This window comes from Phalacrocorax aristotelis, chromosome 21, assembly GCF_949628215.1.
Source record: "Phalacrocorax aristotelis chromosome 21, bGulAri2.1, whole genome shotgun sequence".
Lineage (NCBI taxonomy): Eukaryota > Metazoa > Chordata > Aves > Suliformes > Phalacrocoracidae > Phalacrocorax > Phalacrocorax aristotelis.
Genome location: NC_134296.1, coordinates 1,873,110 through 1,895,655, shown reverse-complemented (window position 1 = coordinate 1,895,655; position 22,546 = coordinate 1,873,110). Strand labels below are relative to the sequence as shown.

Genomic DNA, 22,546 nt, shown 5'->3' with positions numbered 1-22,546 from the left:
CCTGTGCTCTTCCAAAATGGTTTCCAGATCTTGCAGTGCAGAGGGAATCACAGCATTCTGTCTCCACCCCGCTTTGAGGGACTTCCTTGTATTTTGCAGCATTTCTGGGGGAGGTGTGGACCTGGCCCACTTCCCCCATGCAAACACCCACAAGCAGTGGGCAAATGCAATTTGGGGTGTTTGTTAGGAAATCTGGGTGGTTTATGAGGTTTGAAGGCAAGAGATTGATTATTTCCTTTCACTAATGCCATTCTGCATAGGGAGAACTCACTCTACACATGTAATGGCATCAGCAAAAGTAATGAGATCATTGTCAGGTGGCTCTCTAAACCACAGACTATGTAATAGCATCACCTTCACCTTGAGAGGTGTCATCTCTTCTCCGGATGGCAGAGTGCCTTGCTTCTACCTTGCTGTGCATCCTATCTCGCTGATCACTGTACCCAGTGGAGAGATAACAAGATGGGGAACTCCATTCCCTCAGCCCTGTTTGCTCCAGTGTTAGAAGTGAAGGTCTCTGACTTAGCCTGGTGAACATCTGAAACAGGGACATAGGTTTTAGTCTGAGAAAACTGTTTTTAAGGCACAGACATGGTGCCTTGCTGAGGTCAAGAAGCAATTAGGTCAGCTATGTCTGTGCAAGGATTCATAGAGACTATTTGGGAAGCAGATCTGAAATCCACTGAAGCTGGCAGGAGACTCCTCATCGATTTGGAGGCTTTGGATCAGGCTTCTGCTGCAAAGAGGAATTCTAAGATACCAATTAGGTCCATGCCACTTGAAAGAGATTAAAATGGGCTCAGCCAAGCATCTGGTAGAATCAGCAATAAAAGTCATGCACTGACTTTGGTAATGAGCTTCACATCACACGGGAACTATTTTCCCATGAGTTTGCAAAAGGCTTCCCCGCCCTGCCAGGGCCTGCACTGACTTGCTGCTCAGGGCTCCCTGTGTTGCAGAAAGGTGTCTTTCCAAACAGGCAGTCGTTTTTGCTTCACCGATCTCAGAGCTGGCAACGAAGAGGACAATGCTATATGCCACTATAAAACACAGCAGGAAATACAGAACTGATAATTCCATATCTATAAACACAGACACACTCACACCTTCCCTCGCCCGTTCTGCTGGCGGGGAGCCCTTGTGAGTACGCTGGAGAGCAAACAATAGCTTTAGATAAATAACAAGTTGGCTCTTCCAAGCTTACCTGAATTGGTTTCAGCAAATGCCCAGGGGCTCCGTGGCTCTGCCAAACTTCTGACAGCTCTACAAAATAATCCCAGTCTATACTGACTCATAAACGACAGGGCTCACTTCTAACAAGCTGCTGCTCCGTCCTCCAGCCAGCTCTTGCCAGCAGTGAGCCCTGGGAGTGGGTTCCCCTCTCCACTGAGCAGCAAAGTCCACCCTGCACCTTCCTGCCGCAGCCCTGTCCCATCCTCCACAGTCCTGAAGGTTTCTGAACCCAGTTAAAACGAAGAAAAAATGAGGATGATGTCACCCTTAGAAGGACATGCTCATCTGTGGTGGGGTAGATCATGACTTCATGAAAGGTCACGTTGCTGTTGCTGCGTGCATGCTGCACCTGAAGCCACGCCAGGACGGAGAGAACCTCTGCACTTGGCCGTCCTGGAAATTTCAGTGGGCTTACCCCACTGCCAGGCGAGCCCCCAGGATTCATCGCACTTACCCATGTGCCTCATCCTTGCTCTCCTTATCGCATGCAAATTCTTGTTCCAAATCCCCGGGAGCTCTGCAGTATGCACCAAACCTGTTACCTGCTGTGCTGCAGTACTAACAGGTTTTTTCTGTGTCCTCTGGAGTAAACGCAAAGAGAATTTGCTCCCCTTTTCTCCCCTTCCAGCAATTCACCTGTTTAGATGCAAACCTGCAGAATGAAAGTATGAAAACTGCTTCAGACTGGGGCTCAACTGGCAGAGCAATCAGGGTATCGGCATAGCTGGACTAAAGGGTTTCTTCTTACGCAGACGGTGTGCTGCTAGGTAACCCCTTTTAAACATTTTCATCCGTTACTTGTGCAGCTCTCTGGGATGCAGCAGAGAGGATTCGCTGCATTCCTGAAGATCAGTTTGTTAATGGAAATATTTGGCTTAATTAATTAACATAATGACAATTCTGCAGAGTGTTGGAGACGGGAATCATGCTGAGTGTGCTCAGGGCTGGGATGAAGATGAGGCAGAGCAGCGGGACCCAGGGTGAGCCTGCAGAGGATACCAATTTCTCTGTCATGTGGCATTTCTAGGTTAGGAAATACAGATTTTTTTTCAGTGACATGAACTATTGCACCAGGCACAGGCTTTTCACACCTTGTGCCTTGAACCTCCATGGAAACAATAAGGTGCCAGTGTTGACTTTTCTCTCCCAGCCCAAGGAATCCTTGGGTGGCTTTTGCAGAAAGAGGCACCCAAAGCACCACTGCTTAAAGTTAGGTGAGAAAAAAAAACCTTGGCTTAACAAGAAACCACAGGTGAGCTTTCCTGAGATAAACCAAAGGGGGATGGGGCAGGCAGTTTTATTCTTTAGTTCTTTTTATGCCTGTTTGCTGTATGTCTTGGAGATCTGCTTGCCAGCATGCTGAAGGGGTGCAGTGGGAAAACTCAATATCATGGGGCAAACAGCACTAAAATAGCTTTATTTATTTTCTTTTCTGGAGTACACACCTTAGTGACTTGTCTCGCACTTGGACATAACCCTGCAGGATTTCAGGGGTCAGCATTGACATCCAGAAGGTTTAATACTGCAGAAGAATATTGGATTCAATCCTGGTCTATTTGGGGCAAACTTGGGGGATTTTTGGTGAAGTGGCGAAGATATTTGGAACTGACAGCAGGCCAATAAAGACATTTTTTACATTTGATGAATTGCAGTTGGTTTTTTTTACTGTCTTTTATTCTTTTTTTTTCTTCCTGGCTTAGTCATCTCAATTCTTATTACAGATCCCCCATTGTTCTCAGAACACCCCATTATGTGAGCTGATACTACTACACACCTTGTAACTCATAAGCAGATATTCATTGTCTCCACTTGTTTCTTGGCACAATGAGATTCAAGAATCCCTTGCTAATGATTTTTCACTCCCTTTACTCCCTTCCTAAAGAAGTCATAGATGGGGAACAAAAAAGCATATGGAAATGAAAAATAAATGCAGGCAGTGCTGGAAGGTCAGAATGGGGCATCATCCTCTGTAATGGCAAGAGATACGATGTGAGCTCCTCTAATTACAGGTTGGGTTAGACCCCCTGTGTTGGAAATAAGGCACTTTAATGCTGGGGTCATGTCTGAGGTTTCAGTTCTGCTTTCAAGCTCCTGGATGCCATATTCTGATCACTAAGTGTCTCCACATTTCAAGGGAGGGTTTGGCACCTTTGTAAGGACTGCAGGGGGGCTAACCTCCTGTAAATTTTGGGCCAGAAAAATACCAAAAAGGCATAGGAATTTGGTAGCTGTGACACCCACGCAGGAGTGGGCTCGGCAATGTTGATCTGCAGCTCAACCCTTTCTCAATTTTTTTGTCTCCTGTTTTCTCACTCACCAGCTGTACAACGGGACCCTGAAGCGGGACGTGGAGAACAGGCGCTACAGCTCGTACAGCCAGATGGAGGGCTGGGGCAGCAAGCACTACAGCAAGGCTGTCTGCAGCCCCACCAGGGCCGGCAGCGACTACTGCTTCGTGCAGAACATCAAGAGCAGCCGGAGCGAGCCTGACCTCTACTGCGAACCACCCCGGGGCACGCTGAGGAAGAGTCAGGCAGGGGTCCGGGCAGAGCACAAGGCAACCTTGAACCGCCAGAGCATCTACAGCAGCTGTAGCACCCAGCAAGGAACTACCAGGACAAGTAAAAAAATGCCAGCACGGGCCCTCTCCTGCCCTTCAAGCAACAAGCCCGACGTGGTCTATGCCCAGCCCATGACGAGCTGCAAGCAGGACGTGGTTTACGGACAGGCTCAGTCCAGCTCCAGGTAAGTCTGCTGCAGTGGGCTGAATCTGAGTAAATGTAGACATCTGCTGTGGAGGTCTGTCCACCAGAGCTAGTCACCTGAGCAGCTTTATAGCCACTGGAGGTCTGCTTACCAGTGCACACCGCGCTTAATTGCACCCTGCAGTAGAATCTAAAGTGGGTCAGATGAGTCACACTCTTAAAGGGTTTATTTCTTTTTATGGGCTGTGGAGGGAAACCAATACGACTGGTTCAGTGTATGTATCTCTTCTGTAGCTGTGTGATGTTGGGCAAGATGATGCCCCATTCTCTGTGGTGGTATTAGCTGACAGCTCCTTTGCAAGATGTGGTGGGGGGGTGAAGAGCTGAAAGCCTGATGTGCAGACTGGGCGCCTCTCCTGGGTGTCACAGTGCTTTGATTTAGCAGAAAACAGACCTAAAATCAACTAATTTTGAAGGAGTTGGTTCCTGAGGGTCTGGCTCAAAGCAAAGCTGAAAACCTGCTGAGCGGTCATATTTACCCCTCTGTCTTTCCACCAATCCCTTGCTTCATTCACCCGAAAGGTCTGATTTGGGTTCCAGAAACAGTTGAGCCAGAAAAATGAAATAAATAGCATAATTGGAGTAATTTACCCAGCCAGGAAAGAGAAGGGAACGGAAGATGCTCAGTTCCTTCCTGTCCAGAGCATCTAGTCCCATTGGGGTTAAGAATTATGCAAGGGTGGAGGATGGTCCTTCATGTCTCAGTCAGCATCAGGTCCCTTCTTGTAATGTTGCCTACAGTGATAGGGCATGTAAAGCACACCAGTGAGCTCAGACACTCCCAAGCTCATATGTCTGTGCAATGCAGCAGAACTCTCACTAAAAACACCTAGTGTGATTTTGATGGCATTACAGTGATGTTGATTCAAAGCTGCCCTGATGCTGACAGCTACGCTGGCTCTGGCTCAGGAGCACCAACCATATTCTGCCATAATCTTGGAAGAGATTTGGACTGCAGAAACCATAGTCTTGGAAGGCTATGGTTTGCATGTTTTGAACTGCAAAGCATTGGAGTTCCAGGTTGCAATGTCTTATTGGTCTGGAGAAGGAGGGTCTGCATCTTCCACAAGCGTTCCCAAGGGCTACTGCACTACCATTGCTACATTACTCTCATACAGGGCCTGCTCTGCACCAACCCAGAAGTTATCACAGCTCCCAGACAAACGTGGCAGCTTGTCACACAAATCCTAGAAGCTTCTGAGCTCATTTCTGGTGGCCCCTGGTCTGAAAGAGAATTTGCACACTGCAGCATGAGACTAATTAACAGGGCTCATAGCCTTTGTTGTAACTCACACCAAAGGCCTGAGATTGTTGACCCATTGACCCATTGACCCAAGGTGTGATGTAGATGTTGAGAAAATCCCCCCTCACAGTCAGCGGTGTGAGACAAACCATGCTTTTTTCTGAATGTTGATTTCCATATTTCTCTGATTCGTTCTCTGCTCAGCCTCCCTTGTTTTGAATTGAGTAGCAGAAGTATGTCCCCAGGTGTGTATGCCAAGAATGTCACTCACCCGTTAGCATGTTGTCACGAAACCTTAGCTTCCCATGTGCCCAATTACTTCGTGTTTAACACATGCAAAATTAGCCATGGCCAACCAAGAGCACCAGTGGCATTGGCCTCCTACTTTGAGAAGCTTAGTAATTCCTCTGGAACAGGAAACAGAGATGTTACCTAAACTGGAAGTAACTTGTTCTAGGGAATTTCTGACTAAAGAGCATAAAATTGTAGTGGGAGGGATGGCAGAATGATTAAACATGGGACTGTAGCTGGCTTCTGCCTAGGGAAAATACTGCTTTTGTGGAGTCAGTCCCAGGCAGGCTCTCTCCAAAGCAAGCCCTGCTCTGCACTGCGCAGCGCTCACAGTTGTAGGTTTGGCCAGTATTTTGGAAAGGTCACCTGAAGAATGATGGCATTTTCTGAAGAGAAAGAGAAGTGCTGCTGTGAGAGGAATACTCTCCAGGGCTGCAGGCCCTCTGGTTAGGGAGTGGCTCCATTTATACATTTCTCCTGGCTTGGGGCATGGCTCATCTGGCAGAACTGGTTCTGATGTGGAAATGTTGGTCTTCAAGTCGTAGGCTCAGCTGAGGCTGTGTCCCCTGAGTAAATCTTATTTGGCTGGGGCACACACACACACATCCCCACCCCCCCACCCCCCACCCCCCGGTTCGCCTGAAACTCACTGCAGAGCTGGATTAGTTCGGAGAGCAGTTTGTACAAGTGCTTCTGCTCTTGACTCAAAGGAGATGAGGTTGGCAGTAGTTGCCCTTAAAGTTTTGGAAACATACTAATGAGTTCTCCTCTTTGAAAAAATTACTTATTTGGAAGGCATTAGTCCTTATAAAGTGTCTGGCAGGTCACTGGTAGCCTTGGTATGTAGTGTGTTTTTGTTGGGAAAGGGGGTTCAGAGATGGGTTAGGACCATATCTGAACTCTCTTTGCTGCATAGGACTATTTCTGGTTGGAGGATTCTGCACTTGGAGAGCTTGATCTTCATTTGGGTAGCCTGATCTTTGAGTAGGGAGAGGTTTCCTTGTAGGTATCCCATTATTAACCTCTACATGCAGGAAGAGAGCTTAGCTGGATAATAGCTGCTGGTAGTTCCCTGTTTGGGGCTCTGTTCTTCCTATTCTAGTAGTTCTTCAGGTAGAGTTTTTGCCTTCATAACAAGAATAATCTTCTGTTCAGTTTTCATGCTGAAAATCTGTGTGGGTGGGTACCTTGTCTGCAGGTTAGCAAACTGTCTCTATGAGCAAGGGAAGGGCTAGATAGTTTCCATGCTTTCAGAGGTGATCCAGGGGAGCAATTTCCATTGCTGCGAGAGAGATTACAGTGGGCCCTGCAATCCAATGGGCCTGTCTGTGATACAGAACTGCTCTGCAATGCAGTGGCTGTGGACAGTGTCAGTACTGGCTCAAGAGTGGTGTTTCTCAGGTGTCCTTGGATGGTGTGAAGTGAAAAAGGTGTCATTGGATGTTCTCAGGTAGTAAGGGTCGCATACGGATATCAAAATACTGAGTACACGAGAACTGTCAAACTATCTGCACTGAACAATCCCTCAGCAGTTGGTCACAAAGTTATTTAATTTCTAGAAATATTGTTGATGGTGTGACTGTTTCCATTCATTGAACTGGCTTTGGCTGTGAAAGGCAAGGAAGACCTGTCTCTGATAACTCTCAAAGAGTCTTTCCCCTTACAGAAGCAACTCTTGTTGATGAAAACATCTTTCCTCCAGCCAGCTGATGAGTAGTTTAACACTGAAATGTTTTTTGGAAAAAAACGTTCCATGATTCTATGATAAACTAAACCATGATGTAGAGTTTTACTCACCCCGTAGTATTGGTTCTGGTGATAAAACCTGAGTTTTGCCCTGTTTGTTCAGATCAGGAGGTTAAACAGTACTGACTTGCCTTGAGAAACCTCCTCCTGAAGTATATTATCTTCCACCACCCCTGTTGTTATGATCCTCCCTCAGCGAGCAGAGAGGGACCTTCTGATGTCCCTTCCAGACATACTTCTCTATAAGCACTGAGGAGCTTAAGCCTTTGTAAGCATTTTGTCATATCTGGAACAACATTTCCAAGCTCAGTGTATCTGTTCTGGGCTCAGAATTTCGTGGGTTATTCTGGTGGCTCCTGCCCAAAGGCAATTCTCAATAGCAGCACTCCCATTTTGCCACAATAGAGCTCACTGGAGTGAGTCCTTCTACCTGACAGAGCTGGTGGGAGTCTCCTTGGTGTCCAGGGCTCCCTCTTGTCAGTGGAACCCTTCTCCTTTTTGGGCTTTCATGACATCCCACAGATCTGCAGCCTTGCAGCCTGGAAACTGGCAGCAACAGTGGTTTCAGCAGCTAGAGGAGACTATGCATATTTGCCTGCTTTTAACCTTTTCCTCTGAAGGGTGGTACTTGCAACATGCTCCAAGTAAGAGTGTGTCATCTTGAGCCAGCCACCTTTTAGCTAAACAGCATGTTGCAATTCAGCCCAGTCAGGAAAAACTTTCTACATCTTCCTTGGTCATCAGGTAGCGATAAGAAGCAGTAATAAAGGATGTGATGTGTAATGCATTGTACAAAACTTTGAGTCTTTGTCCCCCTCCAGCTTGTACCTGAGCTAAAGAAAACGGTGGCCACCACCAGCTGACCTTGTATTAGTTCTGCTCGTGGACGTGTTGCATGTAGTGCTTCAGATCCCACACGCGCGTGGGACTGGCAGCCCAGGGCCAGACTACACAGTTATACGTGGTGGCTGTGGCTCTGCAACAGCCTGTGCAGCAGTCAGCTGGGTACGTGCATACCACTGCTTTAGGAGGTGCCTGCATCTGAGCTGGTTGCCCCTGTTGCCCTTGCAGAGATGCGGACAGTGGCCAATGGAGGTGAAATCTGAGGTAGGTTAGTGAGTTACCCCCTAACAAAGTCAGTGCTTCTTGGCTGACTTCAGGGGAAGCCCAGGTGTCTGAGCTGGAGACATTACTGAGAGGCCAGACTAATCTCATCCCTTGTGAAGGATTCAGGGTAATCTCATTTGTGAAGACGAAGAGGTGAGCTGGGGTGTCTGCAGGCATTCCGCAGCTTAAGGGTTCTGATATAGATCAGGAACCATTAATGGACACCTACAATATGTGTTGTCTTCCGTTCTTCCATAATATCACACGCACCTTTGGCCTCATTTTAAGACGTGGATGCATTCCCCTTTGGTGTTCTCTGAACATGGGAGAAAGAGACTAAAACACCTCATGAGAGATCATGTGAAAGCAAGTGTCTCTCAAGGCACCTGGAAATATCTTGGTGCTACTCTGTTAAAGGCCTTGAAGACGCTGGCTGGCAGCTAAGGAGGAGGCAGTAAAGGCTGGGGCAACCTTTTGGATTTTCCATGGGCTCATATTCGTCCCTGGTGACGCTGACTTGACCCCAGCCGAGCTGCAGCAGCCTCTCTGAGTTGTGGCTGAAGTTCAGGGACAGTAAGTGTGTGTCCTGCAACCATTCATCCCTAGGCAGGAGCTCAGTCTCTCTGGAAATAGTATAAACAGTGAAAACATACAAAAGCTATTGAAAGAGTCAGAAAAGGTAATGAGGGTGTTTTCTGATAGCTTTCTCTTTTAGGATAAATAATGGCAACCAGTATCAAAACTTTAATTCTCCAGGGCTATGCCACACAATGAAAGCAGAACCAAGTACAATGATAGGCACCTTCATTTTGGCTTGCTCTTATTTGGGATAAACTGCCTCTAAAAATGGCTGTGTACAGTGCTGGCTCCTTGTGATGTGAACTTGTCTGCACTGTGCATTTGCATCCAAAGCACTTGCTGTGGAGCTGTGTGTGATGCTGTCCTGGCAGCGTTCGTGTCATTGCACATGGTGAGGATCCCTTCCTCCCTGGCTCAGTGTCAATCGGTGCCCATCTTCCCTGGTATCTATCCACCAAGCAAAGCCTGAGGGGAAGCTCTGAGCTTCCAGTAGCATCAAAACCTTGGTGCCATGTCCCAGAGGTGGCCATGGCTGCTTGGCATGGAGCATGGCTATCACGTTTGCTCCTGTGTGGCCTGACTCTGGAAGGCTTGAATGTGCTAGACACTCTGTTTTGAGCATCTTAGCTCATTTTATTAATTAACAATGGAATTTGTTAGAGTTTTCTGTCTTCCTCCTCTTGTAGGATTTGTAGCCCTAACAACCAGGATGGAGACTTAGATCTGATTAACGCAAACCAATCTGCTAATACAAAGTGAACGAAAGGCACTAGTATCAAATGAGGGAGTTTGCCTTTCTGTGATACTGAACCTCTTACATATTTGTTTCCCTTCCACACCTGAATCTGATCATCTAATTTGTCTCCTGTTGAATCATTTCTAATTGAGGTCTCTCCCTATTCTGATTGCTTCTTTCTTGTGGAAGAACAACCTTTGGAGCTCTTCCTACCAGGCACATTGGCTCAGGTTGGAGATGGCCACAGTCCAAGAATTTGTCTTGGACTCATTGTTCTCGTAGGGTAGATCTGGTTAGGAATATCCCAGGCTGGCTGATGAACAATCTCCCATTAGCATGGGCTTTGCCAGGATGATTATATTCTGAGCTGAGAGAATCCACTGCTTCTTAGGCAGCATGCCTGAGCCCAGCTGCTCACCCTCTGTGAACTTCTCCTGCTGGTGAGCCAGCAGGGGAAATGGAACCTTCCCCATCTTTTCCCACACAGAACTGGATCTGGATGCCTAGTTTTTCCCTGCTGAAGAGGGGTTTGTCCCTCTTATGGAGTAGATGTGTAGAAAATTGCTGTCCTTGAGCAGCTGGACCAAGCGGACAACCTTCTTTCTCAAGAAAAGTGCACCTGATCTAGGGATTTTCTCAATTTGGCAAATTAAAAAGAAAAAAGTTTACCATGGTTACATAGGCTGCATGGCCACTGACCTAGTACTTATATTAATATGCCTCCCTCCTCGCACTGCCTGCCTAGGTCTGAATTCTCAAAGGAGAAGTCCTTCTGGTGCTACTCATGCTGGATCCATCTCTGCTCTATTGTGTGTCTCACGAGCATGAAAAAGACTAAAAGACAATTTCAGCATCCTGGATCCAAAACAAAGACTTCTGACGTTCCATAGTTTCTAGTTTAAACTTTGTCTTTCCAGATTTGTGTTTCCTTGTTGCAAGTGTAACTGAAGTTTCTTGGAGTCAGGCTTCCATAAAGGTTCAAACTGATGAAAAGTCGTATGATGAAGTGATATTTTATTGTTAGTGTAGAAATAAAAGTGGAATGAGGTTCATCTAACCTTAGAATTGAATGCTTAAGGTCCAGTCCAAGACTGTTTTCTATCATTCCTGGATACCAACAGAGGCAGAGGTATCTCCAGAAGGCAGGTCTTCCTGTCTTAAGAAGAATGTCTAAGACACAAAGGCAAGTTCTTTGGAAGCACCCATTTCTCTCCATTGACTACAGAGGTGCTTAAAAGAGTCTTTTAAACCAGGTGCAACTTTACACCAGTGAGGGTAGGGGAGACAAAACAGCATTTCATGCTGTCTTCCAGCGTCTCAGCATAAGTGTTTGCTTTTGATACTTTGTATGAAATTTGCTGGAGAATTGTGGATATTATTCACTGTCCCATGGTGTGTGGAGGTGAACCTTTGCATGTTTAAGGACAAAATATTTTATCTTATTTTAAGCTGCTGGCAGTGGTGACCACACTTGGGTGTCCTTTCTAGACCTTATTTTTAACATTTCTTTGGCACAATCAAAATGAGGCTGCATATCCCATGCCTAGGAGAAGCCACTCCCTCATAGTAATATTTGACACTTTGAATGTAATAGGTTCAGTTAAAGAACTCATTAAAAAACACTGTTTTGTTAGTCTATTGGGTTGTCTGAACAGGATCAGTCCCCCTACACAGTCACTCACTAGTATGACATGGAGCAAGAGCTCGTACACAAATTAATGTGGTTCAAATAGGAACTGATCTCCCTGATCTCCAGGTAAAACTCCCCACCAGTCACAACCGGATCCTGAATGGGGAATAACATCAACCAGGCACAACCACGTTGTCTTAGCAAAACCGCCACACTTTTTGATTTTGTCCATTTGCAGCCAGTCACTGCTGAGAGAGTTAAACAGAAACAGGAGTTTGGGTTTTGACTCTTCTCCGTCCTGAACTTTGGGCAGTCATTTTCTCCAATGCAAACTCACCCAGACGCTGCTGCCATGAGGGGAGCTCCTGCTGCAGCCAGCTGCAGGCCTAAGGTGCAAGGATGCCAAGAAGAGAGAGTAACTTTTGTTAGACCAAGTGATCTAATTGGAAACACAGACAAGCTTTGCGGTTCAGAGCCCCTTCATCAATCTGAAAGTTTGTACCCTTTTCTAATTTTATGTGGTTAAAACATCACAGATGATGATAAATAAGTACAAACCAAAGAGAGCACGACCTTCATGTTTCTAAACAAGTGGACCAATCTTCAGGTGTTTGTATTTCTCCCAAGGTCCTGCTCCAAGCCAGAGGTATTCATATCCTTCCTCCAGAGGCTGTAGGCACATTCTTTACCTGGGCACGACAACAGTGGCCAACTTTTATGAAGAGCTTGGAGACTACCAATGTAAACATACCCCGGGAGCAGGATGTCTCAGTGCTATTATTAGTATTTCATATACTCAGTATTTGTCCATCCCATCACTCCAGACATGCCTGTCGCCTTTTCCTAAGGGATCTGCTCTAACCTCCCGAGACCATCAACTACTTTCACATTTTTTGCTTCTACCACATCTCACATCAAAGGATCACATGCCGTGGGAAATGCATCTGCCTACTTTGGATTGTCCTAATAACCTGATGGATGGTTTCACTCTTGTCCACTAATTCTCTTATTTGAGGAACAGTGAATACTGGTTCTCTTTTCATTAAACCTTCCACTTCAGACATGATTAGACATCTAGCACCTCAACCAAGCTTTTATTTTCTGTCCCCTTTGTTTCTGGATAAGCTGGATCTACAATTTATCAGCCTTAGTGTCTTCTACTGTACATTTCCCACTTTTACGATCTGTTTTTTTGAGACAGAGAAATGCACTAGGGGTGCACCGTGCGGTTTATGCGGTGATGTGATAATATTTTACATTTTGTAATTGATTCCTTCTTAATCATTCTCAGTACTGATGTAGCCCTTTTGGCTGAGCACTCAACCAGTGCTGTATTTCTCTTTAACACAGGATATGTGGTGATGAGATAGATGGTGGTACAATGACCATCCAGAAAGCCATACAACTCCTGTGCTCTTCTGATGACAAATACCAGGCCATGGGTGCTTACTACCTCCAGCACACCTGTTTCCAGGATGAGTCTGCCAAGCAAGAGGTGAGCAAACTCCTTTAGAGCGCTGCTGTCGCACTGGATGTGTTGGCACACGAGATGATGAAACTGGTTTTCCTCAGTACCAAGCACCCATAGGTCCCCTTGATTTTCATGATGAAGCCTTATACCTCATTAGTCACACTCAGGAATTAATCAAGTAGATTTTTCAACTCTTGCTGACCACTTTCTCTTAATAGCAGTCAGTCGGGATTTTAGCACAAGGGAATAATTACCAGGCAGCAGAGAAGACTGTGTCCCCATTATCACCATAAGCTTCTATGACAAATATTGATGGGTTCTGGTGATATGGGAGCAGCCATCCAGATGCAGTGTCCTCTTCTGGATGCAGTTGCACCCAGTCCCACATAAATCTTTTGCTATCTCAGAGCTGCAGTGTCAAAGCCACACAAAATTGCTCTAAATCCCACCGTGATCTTCATTTTGCATTGCTCAGTGCCATTTCAGCCATTTTCAGCTATCTAAGCCAAAGGGTTAATTAGTGATCATGTACAAAGGTATTTTATCAAACAGAAGCCCTTATAGTGCAGCATATTTTTCTTATGCTCTTACTCTCCAACTACTAAATCCATGCCAACATGCAGCAAAGGAGGCAGTCTCAAGGATAGATGTGCTATAGCAAGGCTGTCACAAAAGTTTATCCCCACCCTGGTGTGTTTGCAGTCATGCAAACATGGGTTTATCGAGATGCCATCTGTACAGAGGTAGCTTTCCATTCCTGGCACAATAGTGGAGCTGGGTGTGCTGGCACAGTGTGGGGATGTGCCTCTGTGCCCTTGCTGCGGCTGAACCAAGTGCAGGTATCCCAGCCCATGTTACAGTCACTAATCATGGGGTGGCTACACCCTTCGTTACCGTTGAAAACACTCTCCAAGCACTGGCCTGTCCCATCGCTTCCCAGAAAGATGTGTCGGAGCAGGTACGTGAGTCATCCGAGCGCATGCTTGGGTTTTTTCCCTTTGTAAAGGGTGCTCATTCATTTTCTGTTGTCAGCAAATCTCCAGCCGATGGGTTGGTTTGTGCCAGGAGGGGCTCCGTGCGGGATCATGTCCCCAGGAGACCTGGTATAGAGGATATCTTACAGCGGGACCCCTCATCATTTTGGAGAGCTCACTTGGAGGAATTTGCCTTCACACCTCCCTGGCATGTGTGGTGTCCTGCAGGTTGGGGTTCACACCCCTTTCCGATGCTGCCCCTGTTGAGTGCTGGAGTATGGCCCAGTACTGCTTACGGCTGACCTCGAGGGTGTTTACACTGTACTGTGACCACCCCTCTAAGCTCAGCCTGTGATTTCAGGATGCAGATAAATTACCACATCATGTCATTATATTGCTATAAATGGCCTCTACAGATAGAGCAACATTTTCACCTGATTCAAACTGGTGGAGGTAGGTGAAAGTTTCTGGGAGCAAGCACATTTACATCTGCAAAGGATTTGGTCCGTGGCCATTACTCACAGACATCCACTGCTAAAGTTTAAGCCCCAACCTCAAGGCCAGCACCTTTGTGCTCATAACCTATGGCCTGAACCAGACATGCCACCTGCAAGCTCTAGCCATCCTTTACTGCCAGGTCTGCTTTTCCCGCTCCCCTGAGTATGCGCTGTGTTGAGTCCTTGCATTGCCGTGACGGTTCTAGTTCTCCCTGTCCCCGCGATGCTCTGCACACCATGCTGATGGCAGCATGTCTTCCCTGGTACAGGTCTATCGGCTGGGGGGAATCGCCAAGCTTGTCGAGCTGCTCCGCAGCACAAACCAGAACGTACAGCGTGCAGCAGCTGGAGCCCTCCGAAATTTGGTATTCAAGAATCCAACCAACAAGATAGAAACCCGGCGGCAGAATGGAATACGGGAGTGTGTGAGCCTCCTACGGAGGACAGGGAACACTGAAATTCAGAAACAACTGACAGGTACAGCCCTCAGCAAGGGCCATGCTCCTCCCTGCCTGTGGTCCTTGTTACTCCAGCTTGCAAAGGCCCAGTACCTATGGTGCAGCCATACCACAAAGAGGATGTTTTATGGCCCTGTTGCACCAAATGGCAACCTAAAACAGAAGGCAGAGGAGGTTGTGGCCCTTCAATGTCCCGTAAGGGCTCCTCACATCATAAGTGTCCATTGGGAAAGCACCTGCCCCAGGTTTCCCCCCACAGCTGTGGCCACCCTGCCATTCCCATGCCTTCCTGCACCCCTGGCCCCTGTGCTATTCCCAGGTAAGGCCAAGGGTGCTGGCAATCCCAATATAGTTGGGCAGGTTATCTCATTGGTGTCTCACCTTTTCTTGAAGGACTGACATGAATTTGTTGGTATAAGTCATCCTCAGCTGTGACTGAGGACTTGTGTGCAAGCCCTTCCATGATCCCTGGATAGATGCCTTCCCCCTGCAACAATAAAAATCAGTTCTGGGAGGAGGGAGGATGCTTAGGCGCCTACCTCCACTTGATACCATGCTCTTGGTGTCCATCATGCCAGTCTCTCATAGGGATGGACAGAGACTAGGGTTTAGGGCAGCCTCTGCACCCTTAGTTCAAAGAGGGATGGAGTGAAGGAGGACTAGGTTCCTGGAATTCACTCTGACCTAAAGGAAGTTTCTAATGCATGGTGAGCTCTGAGCTTGTCTCCCACCTCCTTCCTAGGACTGCTCTGGAACCTCTCCTCCACCGATGAGTTAAAAGAAGAGTTGATACAAGAGGCCCTCCCCGTCTTGACAGACTGTGTTATCATCCCTTTCTCTGGCTGGTCTGATGGCAGCTGCAATAGGACAAGAGAAATTATTGACCCAGAAGTATTCTTCAATGCTACAGGGTGTTTGAGGTGAGTCATCAAGCAGGGACTCCATGTAGCTTGTGGCTGTTGAGAAAAGCTGAAGCTGTCTGAATCCTCTTACAATAAGCTAAAGACACGTTCACTGCAACTGTGTTAATAAAAAATGCTCCTTGAGAAACTTTTTCTGGCTAAGAGAAGGTGCAGGAAAAATGATACATAAAATATTTTTCTTAGTAGCATTTTTGCAAAGTCTCTGCTCAAAAAATGTAAGTTGCTTTGTCACGGGAGAGCTGCAATAGTGAAGCCTGACAGTGTTCAGCTCAGACCTGGAAACTTGACACTTTTTGCCCTTAGATTTTTGAGGCTTCGAGAGAAAATTATTTGGTTCCTAGAAAACAAAGCAGTTTGGAATCTAGATGACAAAAAAAATTCTCTTGGCAGGGAAAACAAGCATTTTCCTACTGATTTTAATAACTGTTTTAGTACAGAGCAGTGCCATTGCCCTGGATGTTTTCTGGCTCATTTCTTCAGCCAGGTCAGCTACAAAACGGGAGGTGCAGACTGAGCCCAGAGTAGTTTATTGTTTTCACGGGAAAGCCAGAGCCCTTTTGTAGAGGATCTTCGCCCTGACTTGCTGTTTCTCCTACCACCCTCCTCCACTTGGATGTGAGTCCTTGTCTCACTGGAGACAAGTGGGGAAAAAAAAAAAAACCTGTATAATTAGGTACTTTCATCAACTGAAGCTCTCCCCGAGGGAGCACAGTGCCGACCGCACCCTTACCAGACATGTAGCTAGTAGGAGCTGTATCTGCTTATGAAACAAAATGAGTGAATACGGTAGGGGCCTTTTGAGACATGATACTATCATCTTCTGTGGCTGGGAACTGTGTCTGAAAGATAGCGAGTGCTGCTCCCTTTCCTGTCTTGGAAGGCACCTTCCCCGTGCAGTTGCATGTAGGGGTGTGTGGTGTATGTTGCATACGAGTGCTCCAATTTTAAGACCACCTCAACCCACTGATGTCACAAAATAGCCCATTAAAATGAGGGAAAGAGTATGATGATAACTTGTAAAAAGAGCTTTCCATGGAGTTTAACTCAAGGCAGGCTCTGTCTCCTGAGACTTATCACAATCTGTCACAGTAATATCCAACACCTGCAGTGAAGACTGCTGGACACAGGTCAGTGAGGGAGCTCAAAAGCCTGGGGGGAGCAGGACTGGGGAGGAAGCTGAGTGAGGAAAGCAGCACAGCCGGGTGCAGAGCCCCTGCTCCGAGGGGTGAGCTGGGATTGCTCTGACTCACTGTCCTGCCACATCATAATGCAGAGATGAAGACAGCCTTGGGTTTGCCCTGGGTTCGAGCCATTGCTGCTCAAGCATTTCTGGATTGCAGATGAATTCATGCTAATGAGGAGGCTGCAAATCACAGTGAACATCAAATCCAGTTCTGGAACGCCTGGAGTGAATATCTCACAACGACTGCCAACCTCTCTGTTTTTCATTTGCAAGCTACCAGGGTATAAAACGGGAGAAAAAAAAACAACAAAACAAAAAAAATCATTTCCTATTACTGGAAAATCTCCCCCTGTCCTGGCAGCAACCAGTGCTGAGGAATATGTTACAACATTAAAGTTGGTCAATCTCTCTGGTCAGAGCAATTGCTGCTCTTCAACGTCTCTGCCCTTGTTTCCCGTGCAAATATTGTTGTTGACCCTCCGTAGCTCCATGCCTATAACCGTTTGCATGGTCCTGATTCTCACAATAATCCCAGGTGGTCTTTGTTCAATATTCTCTTTGGAAACACCTCCAAGGAGGTGATTAGTCTGTATAATGTCACATACATAGCCTCTAAGGCAAAATATTGCTGATAGTTACTCTCACTAGGGGGATGTCTTCTATGCAGAGATCCGTAACAGGACATTTTCCTAGATTAAGTCAATCCAAAAGAGCAACAAGAGAGCCATGCACCGCTGCAGTGCTACAGAAGGCCTCCAAAACGAGAACAGTACACCAGCCTTGCTGAGTCTACAAAAATATCCTTAAATTCAGTTACAGCCGTAGCCAGAACAGATCCCATAGGGACTGTGAATCCAACTAATGCTCTATCCCTCTTCTCTCCTGACATGCTCTGCAATGGCTTTATTCAGAAACCTGAGTTCTGCAGATATGGGGCGTCAGACCATGAGGAATTACCCTGGCTTGATCGATTCAGTCATGACTTACTCCCAGAACTGTGTGGCTTCTAACCGACCCGACGATAAGGTACCAGCTGCTCACCCGGAGCTGTCTGCTAAAGTTTAGCCCCATAGTTAACAATTGCAACTTCAGGAATATCTCAAAATCCCTTTCAAACAAGCACAAGAGGGGATGCAAGTCCCTGTGTGATCTGTTGTAGGATTGCAAGTCCTCTGTGCTCTGGGCCTGCAGTAGAGGTGGGTTTTACAATCTCCCTCTACCAAACACAGAGACAGCAAAATATTTTGGCTCTTGAGCCCCCAATATTCTTTCCTTCCTTCCCCTCCCACCTTGGGATCCTTCCAGTGTCTTAACCACAATCTCTTGCTCTTCCCACCACCACATCTCTCCATCCAGCAGGACTCAAGTATATAAGCCCCAGACTGGCACCACATGCAGCAAGAAGCCAGGACCTGGCATCATTCTCCGGTCCCCTAACTGTGACCCTGATTGCTATGTGTAAATGGCACTTACCTTGGACAAAATAGTGTTTACAGCCACATTTTCAGGAGTTCAACACCTGTGATACTAGCCAGACACCCTAAGTCCTCAATGCACAGCGAAGTACCAAAATTATTTCAAATGAGCTCAGGATTGAGCAAATTCTCCACTGGGGACAGATTTTGCAAGAAGACCAGTTTCGGCAGCACATACTGAACACAGCTCCTTGGAAAAGTTCCCACACGTTTTAGTGTTGGTTACAGGTACCTAGTGAAAATTCTCCCTTGCTCTTTACATTGGGTGCTCTGACATCCAGGTAAAGAAGGCTTAAAAGCCTGTTCTTGGTAAAAAATGTCCCCTAATCTCTAGCCTTGACTTGGACAAAGTCATTGGAAGTTGACTAAGGCAAGAGGAAGACTTTCAGGATTTGGCCTTTCATGGCAGGCAGTTTGACATAACCAGCATCTGCGCTCATGGTTTTTTTCATGTTCATCAACTTGTCTGTGGCACTGGGACCTAAAAATGTTCACTGAATCAATCAGCTCACTGAGATCCACGGTATAGCATTTGGGCTATGTGGCCTTCCTTCATGTCTACTCCCTTCTTCCTTCCCATCCATTGCTACCTGTATGGTCAGGAGCTTATACAGAATAACTGCTAAAAAAAAGCTAATTATAGCATGGTATATGTCCTCTCTGTAGCTATAGCAGGTGCTGCACCATGTTTTTCTGCCTAATGTGATGCTTGAATTTTTATTCTGGGGGTGATTTCAGTCCATGGAGAATTGCATCTGCATCCTGCACAACCTCTCCTACCGCCTGGATGCTGAAGTTCCCAACAAATACACCCAGCTCAACCACATGGCCCGGAGTGTTTATATGGACAAAACTCTCACAGGCTGCTTCAACAGCAGAAGTGGTAAAATGGAGGTAAGATGTGCCGCAGAGGGCTTGGAAATGAGATATTCAGCCCCAGGAAGGGGCTGCAAGCAAGCAGCAGAATCTGAGCTTCCAGTTTCTCATCTATTTGTAGAATGATGAGTACGGTGTCCCCCTTCCTGAGGAGGATTTTAAACCCAAAGGACCAGGCTGGCTCTACCACTCTGATGCCATCCGCACCTACCTGTCCCTGATGGACCAGAGCAAGAAGGATGCCACCCTGGAAGCTTGTGCTGGAGCCCTGCAGAACCTCACTGCAAGCCGAGGGCTGGTAAGCACTCTTCGCTCCTCTGCACATGCGCTCAGCCAAACCTGTCAGCACCCTACAGTAATCAGGAAGGAAGACATCCTCCTTAAACCTCAGGGCACTATTGCAAGTCATTCCACAGTAGATGTTGCAGCTGAGGTATGCCAAAAATAGGGTCTTATGGAGAGCTATAATCAGCACCCCAAGGGTCTATCCCAGATCCATACACTTCCCAGGGGCTCCTCTAGGTTGGTCATACCACCAGCATCTATTGCTATTGGTACCCTCCCCCCAGGGCACCAGTGAGGTGGTGCACAGATGTGCACCTGTGGACAGATGTCATTAAAGGAGAGAGAAAGGATGTGCGTGCACCACCGCCTGTGTCTGTTTTTTAAGTCGGAGGTGGCTCTAATAACAGGGTGGGTTGTGCTTGGATTGTGGCCTGTCTGCACATCACAGCTGCTTGTAAAATAGCTCTGAGTGATGTCCTAACCCATAGGTACGTCAGCGTGGAGGTGACACGGGCTGTGTGATGCCGTGGGTATGGCAGGAGCAAGGGCACAACGAGGGCCACGTCACGACAGCAGCTCAGTATCGCTACTGTGGGCATGTCCTCACAGGCTGCATTCACGTGGACAAACCCCGACTTGTCTGTTTGTGTCAAACTTCATCAATTCCAATTTAAATTAGATGGCTAGGGAGATACAGAGATAATTATTTCACATGTAGGAGAGGCATGTCACGTGTGCCTAGTGTTCCACCCAGAAACACAGAGTGACTCATGAAAGGATCCTTGGCTGCTAGGACAGCATTAACCTGCCAGCTCTGATCTTCTGGGAGCTTCTGTTACAAGCCTTTCACTGTGAAATGCTTTGGGAACCTTTTTTTTTTTTTCAATTTAACTAAAAAGTGGCACTAACAAGGTGGAGCGAGGCTGTTGCAGTATGGGTAGAGCTGATCAGAGAAATGGGGCTGGAGCTATGTGCTCACGGAAATGGAAAGGCTTTCAGCGATCAAGATGATTATACAAAAATGTCTTTTGGACAGGGAAGAAGAAAACAAACCAACAAAAACCAGCTCTGACAGTGTTGAAGCAACTTATTTCAGCCTTCTGGAAGGGGATGGTTGGAATTTGCCTGGGTGTGCAGAAGTGGCTTCTCCTTTCAAGGGTCAGAGCTGGAGTTGGGGTGGGTTGTTGGGTTTGCTGTCACTTAAAGGAAAAGGATACTGGGGACAAGCTTACAAAGCTTACTAGAACCCTTTAGCTCATGGAGGAGGACTCTGAATCTCTTCTCAGACTCAGCTTTACACATCCCAGTCCTGCTGGTGTAAATCTGTAACGTGGCACATGTGTCTCCTGGAGCATGGCAGGGAAATTGAGTCTCAGCCCACTGGAAGAGGGCTGCCTTCCAGCCTGTTCCCTCCATCCCCCTGTCACTGTTGATGGACATGTGTCACTGGTAGTGCAACAATCTCCAGCAGCCTTTCTGGTGGGGCAGCAGCTGAAAAGTTCAGTTTAAAGCCTGTCAATAAGAGGGCAATTTATTAAGGGTATGTGATTCAATGTCCATGAACACTCATCTGCATTTGCTACATCTTGAGATCTTCTAGACTTACACAAGCAAACACAAGATCAGGAGCCAAGATGAGTATTTTTGGTCTTCAACTTGCTTTTTAAAGGTATCATTAGCTGTTCCTATTCCAAAGCAGCCTATTACTTGGCCATGGCAGAGAGCCACAAGGGTGTTGTGAAGGGCAAGGGCAACATGGACACAAAGGTAAAACTTCTCCAGCTTTTGGGACTATCAGTTGGGTAAGCAACTGTCCCCACTCAGGCTGCAGAAAAAGGACAGAAGTACCAGTTGTATCACAGAAGATGAGAGACTGACCTTGCAAATATCTGTGGAGAAGAGAGGTAAATGACAAAGTAAATGGGATTATGGTAGCAGAAGAAGATATTATATAGATGCTTATTTTATTGTGTAGTCATGTTTGTCTGGTCTTGTACATCATTCCAGTTATGTGCTCCTAGCATTAGAAGTCATGAGACACCTCTGTTCTGTCTCCTAGATGTCCAATGCAATGAGCCAACTGATTGGTTTGAAGGAAAAAGGTTTGCCTCGCATAGCACGGCTCCTCCAGTCCAACAGCGCTGAAGTTGTCCGGTCTGGGGCTTCTTTGCTGAGCAACATGTCCCGGCACCCTGTTCTCCACAAAACCATGGGTAAATAATTTCCACCACAGTGAATTCCAGAACAATCTCTAGTTTCTAACTCTCTAATATCTGCCCACCTCACTTTGTAAACCCCGTAACAGGATTTAGCCAAGCTCTGCAATTGGGCAAAAAAGTGTCATTTCTTCTGGCCAAAAGGTCAATTGCAGGTGATATCTGCAGGCATAATTAACAAAATATGTGCTGTCTCAAAGTCTTTACAAGCATGTGGTATGCTTTATGGGCAATCACAAATCTGCAGGATGATGAGGATAATAGTATTTTGGGAACTGAGTTGGACTTGACTACTCATGACCAATATTGTCTTTGGAGAGGCCTGCAGCACTCATTTTGTCTCTGCAAATAGTGATACAATTATGCCATTACTGTCCAACAATATTAGTGTCTCTTTCCAGAGATGATGCTGCATTCTTACATTGAATAGTGTTAACACAAATAGAATCATTCACTTGTGCTAGGTTTTATTTAAATGTTGATTGGAACATTCCACTTCTTCAGCTCACCAGGTGCTCCCAGATGTATCACGTCTCCTGTCATTCCAGTCTGCAAATACCAACAGCTATGGCGAGATCATGACATCAGCTTGTTACACTCTGAGGAACCTCATCATGTCCAACCCACACCTGGGGAAGTCTTACTTGACAAGCAACATGCTAAATAATGTAGTAAGCCTGTGCCGAAATGGGTGAGTTTGGGACAGAAGGCATGGGAGGGTCGTGCATAGGCATTTTTGAGCCCATGCCCTCTGTGCAAAGCCACATTAATCCTGGCGTCTTCCCAGTACCCTTCCAAGCCATAGTAAAGCATTATTCTTTCCCCGTAAATTGAGAGACCCAAAAAAAGTTAAGCATG

General features: G+C 46.6%; 1 protein-coding gene across 1 annotated transcript in view; it reads left to right on the top strand.

Annotated features, from left to right (window-relative positions):
• PKP1 (plakophilin 1) overlaps positions 1-22,546 on the top strand; it is a 47,726-nt gene that overhangs the window by 13,678 nt on the left and 11,502 nt on the right. Inside the window, exons 3-11 of the mRNA XM_075115653.1 lie at positions 3,554-3,978; positions 12,681-12,825; positions 14,542-14,749; positions 15,473-15,650; positions 17,748-17,862; positions 19,050-19,205; positions 19,309-19,485; positions 21,532-21,685; positions 22,193-22,379. Of these exons, the coding sequence (XP_074971754.1) occupies positions 3,554-3,978; positions 12,681-12,825; positions 14,542-14,749; positions 15,473-15,650; positions 17,748-17,862; positions 19,050-19,205; positions 19,309-19,485; positions 21,532-21,685; positions 22,193-22,379 (1,745 nt within the window). The remainder of the gene's footprint in view (positions 1-3,553; positions 3,979-12,680; positions 12,826-14,541; positions 14,750-15,472; positions 15,651-17,747; positions 17,863-19,049; positions 19,206-19,308; positions 19,486-21,531; positions 21,686-22,192; positions 22,380-22,546) is intronic.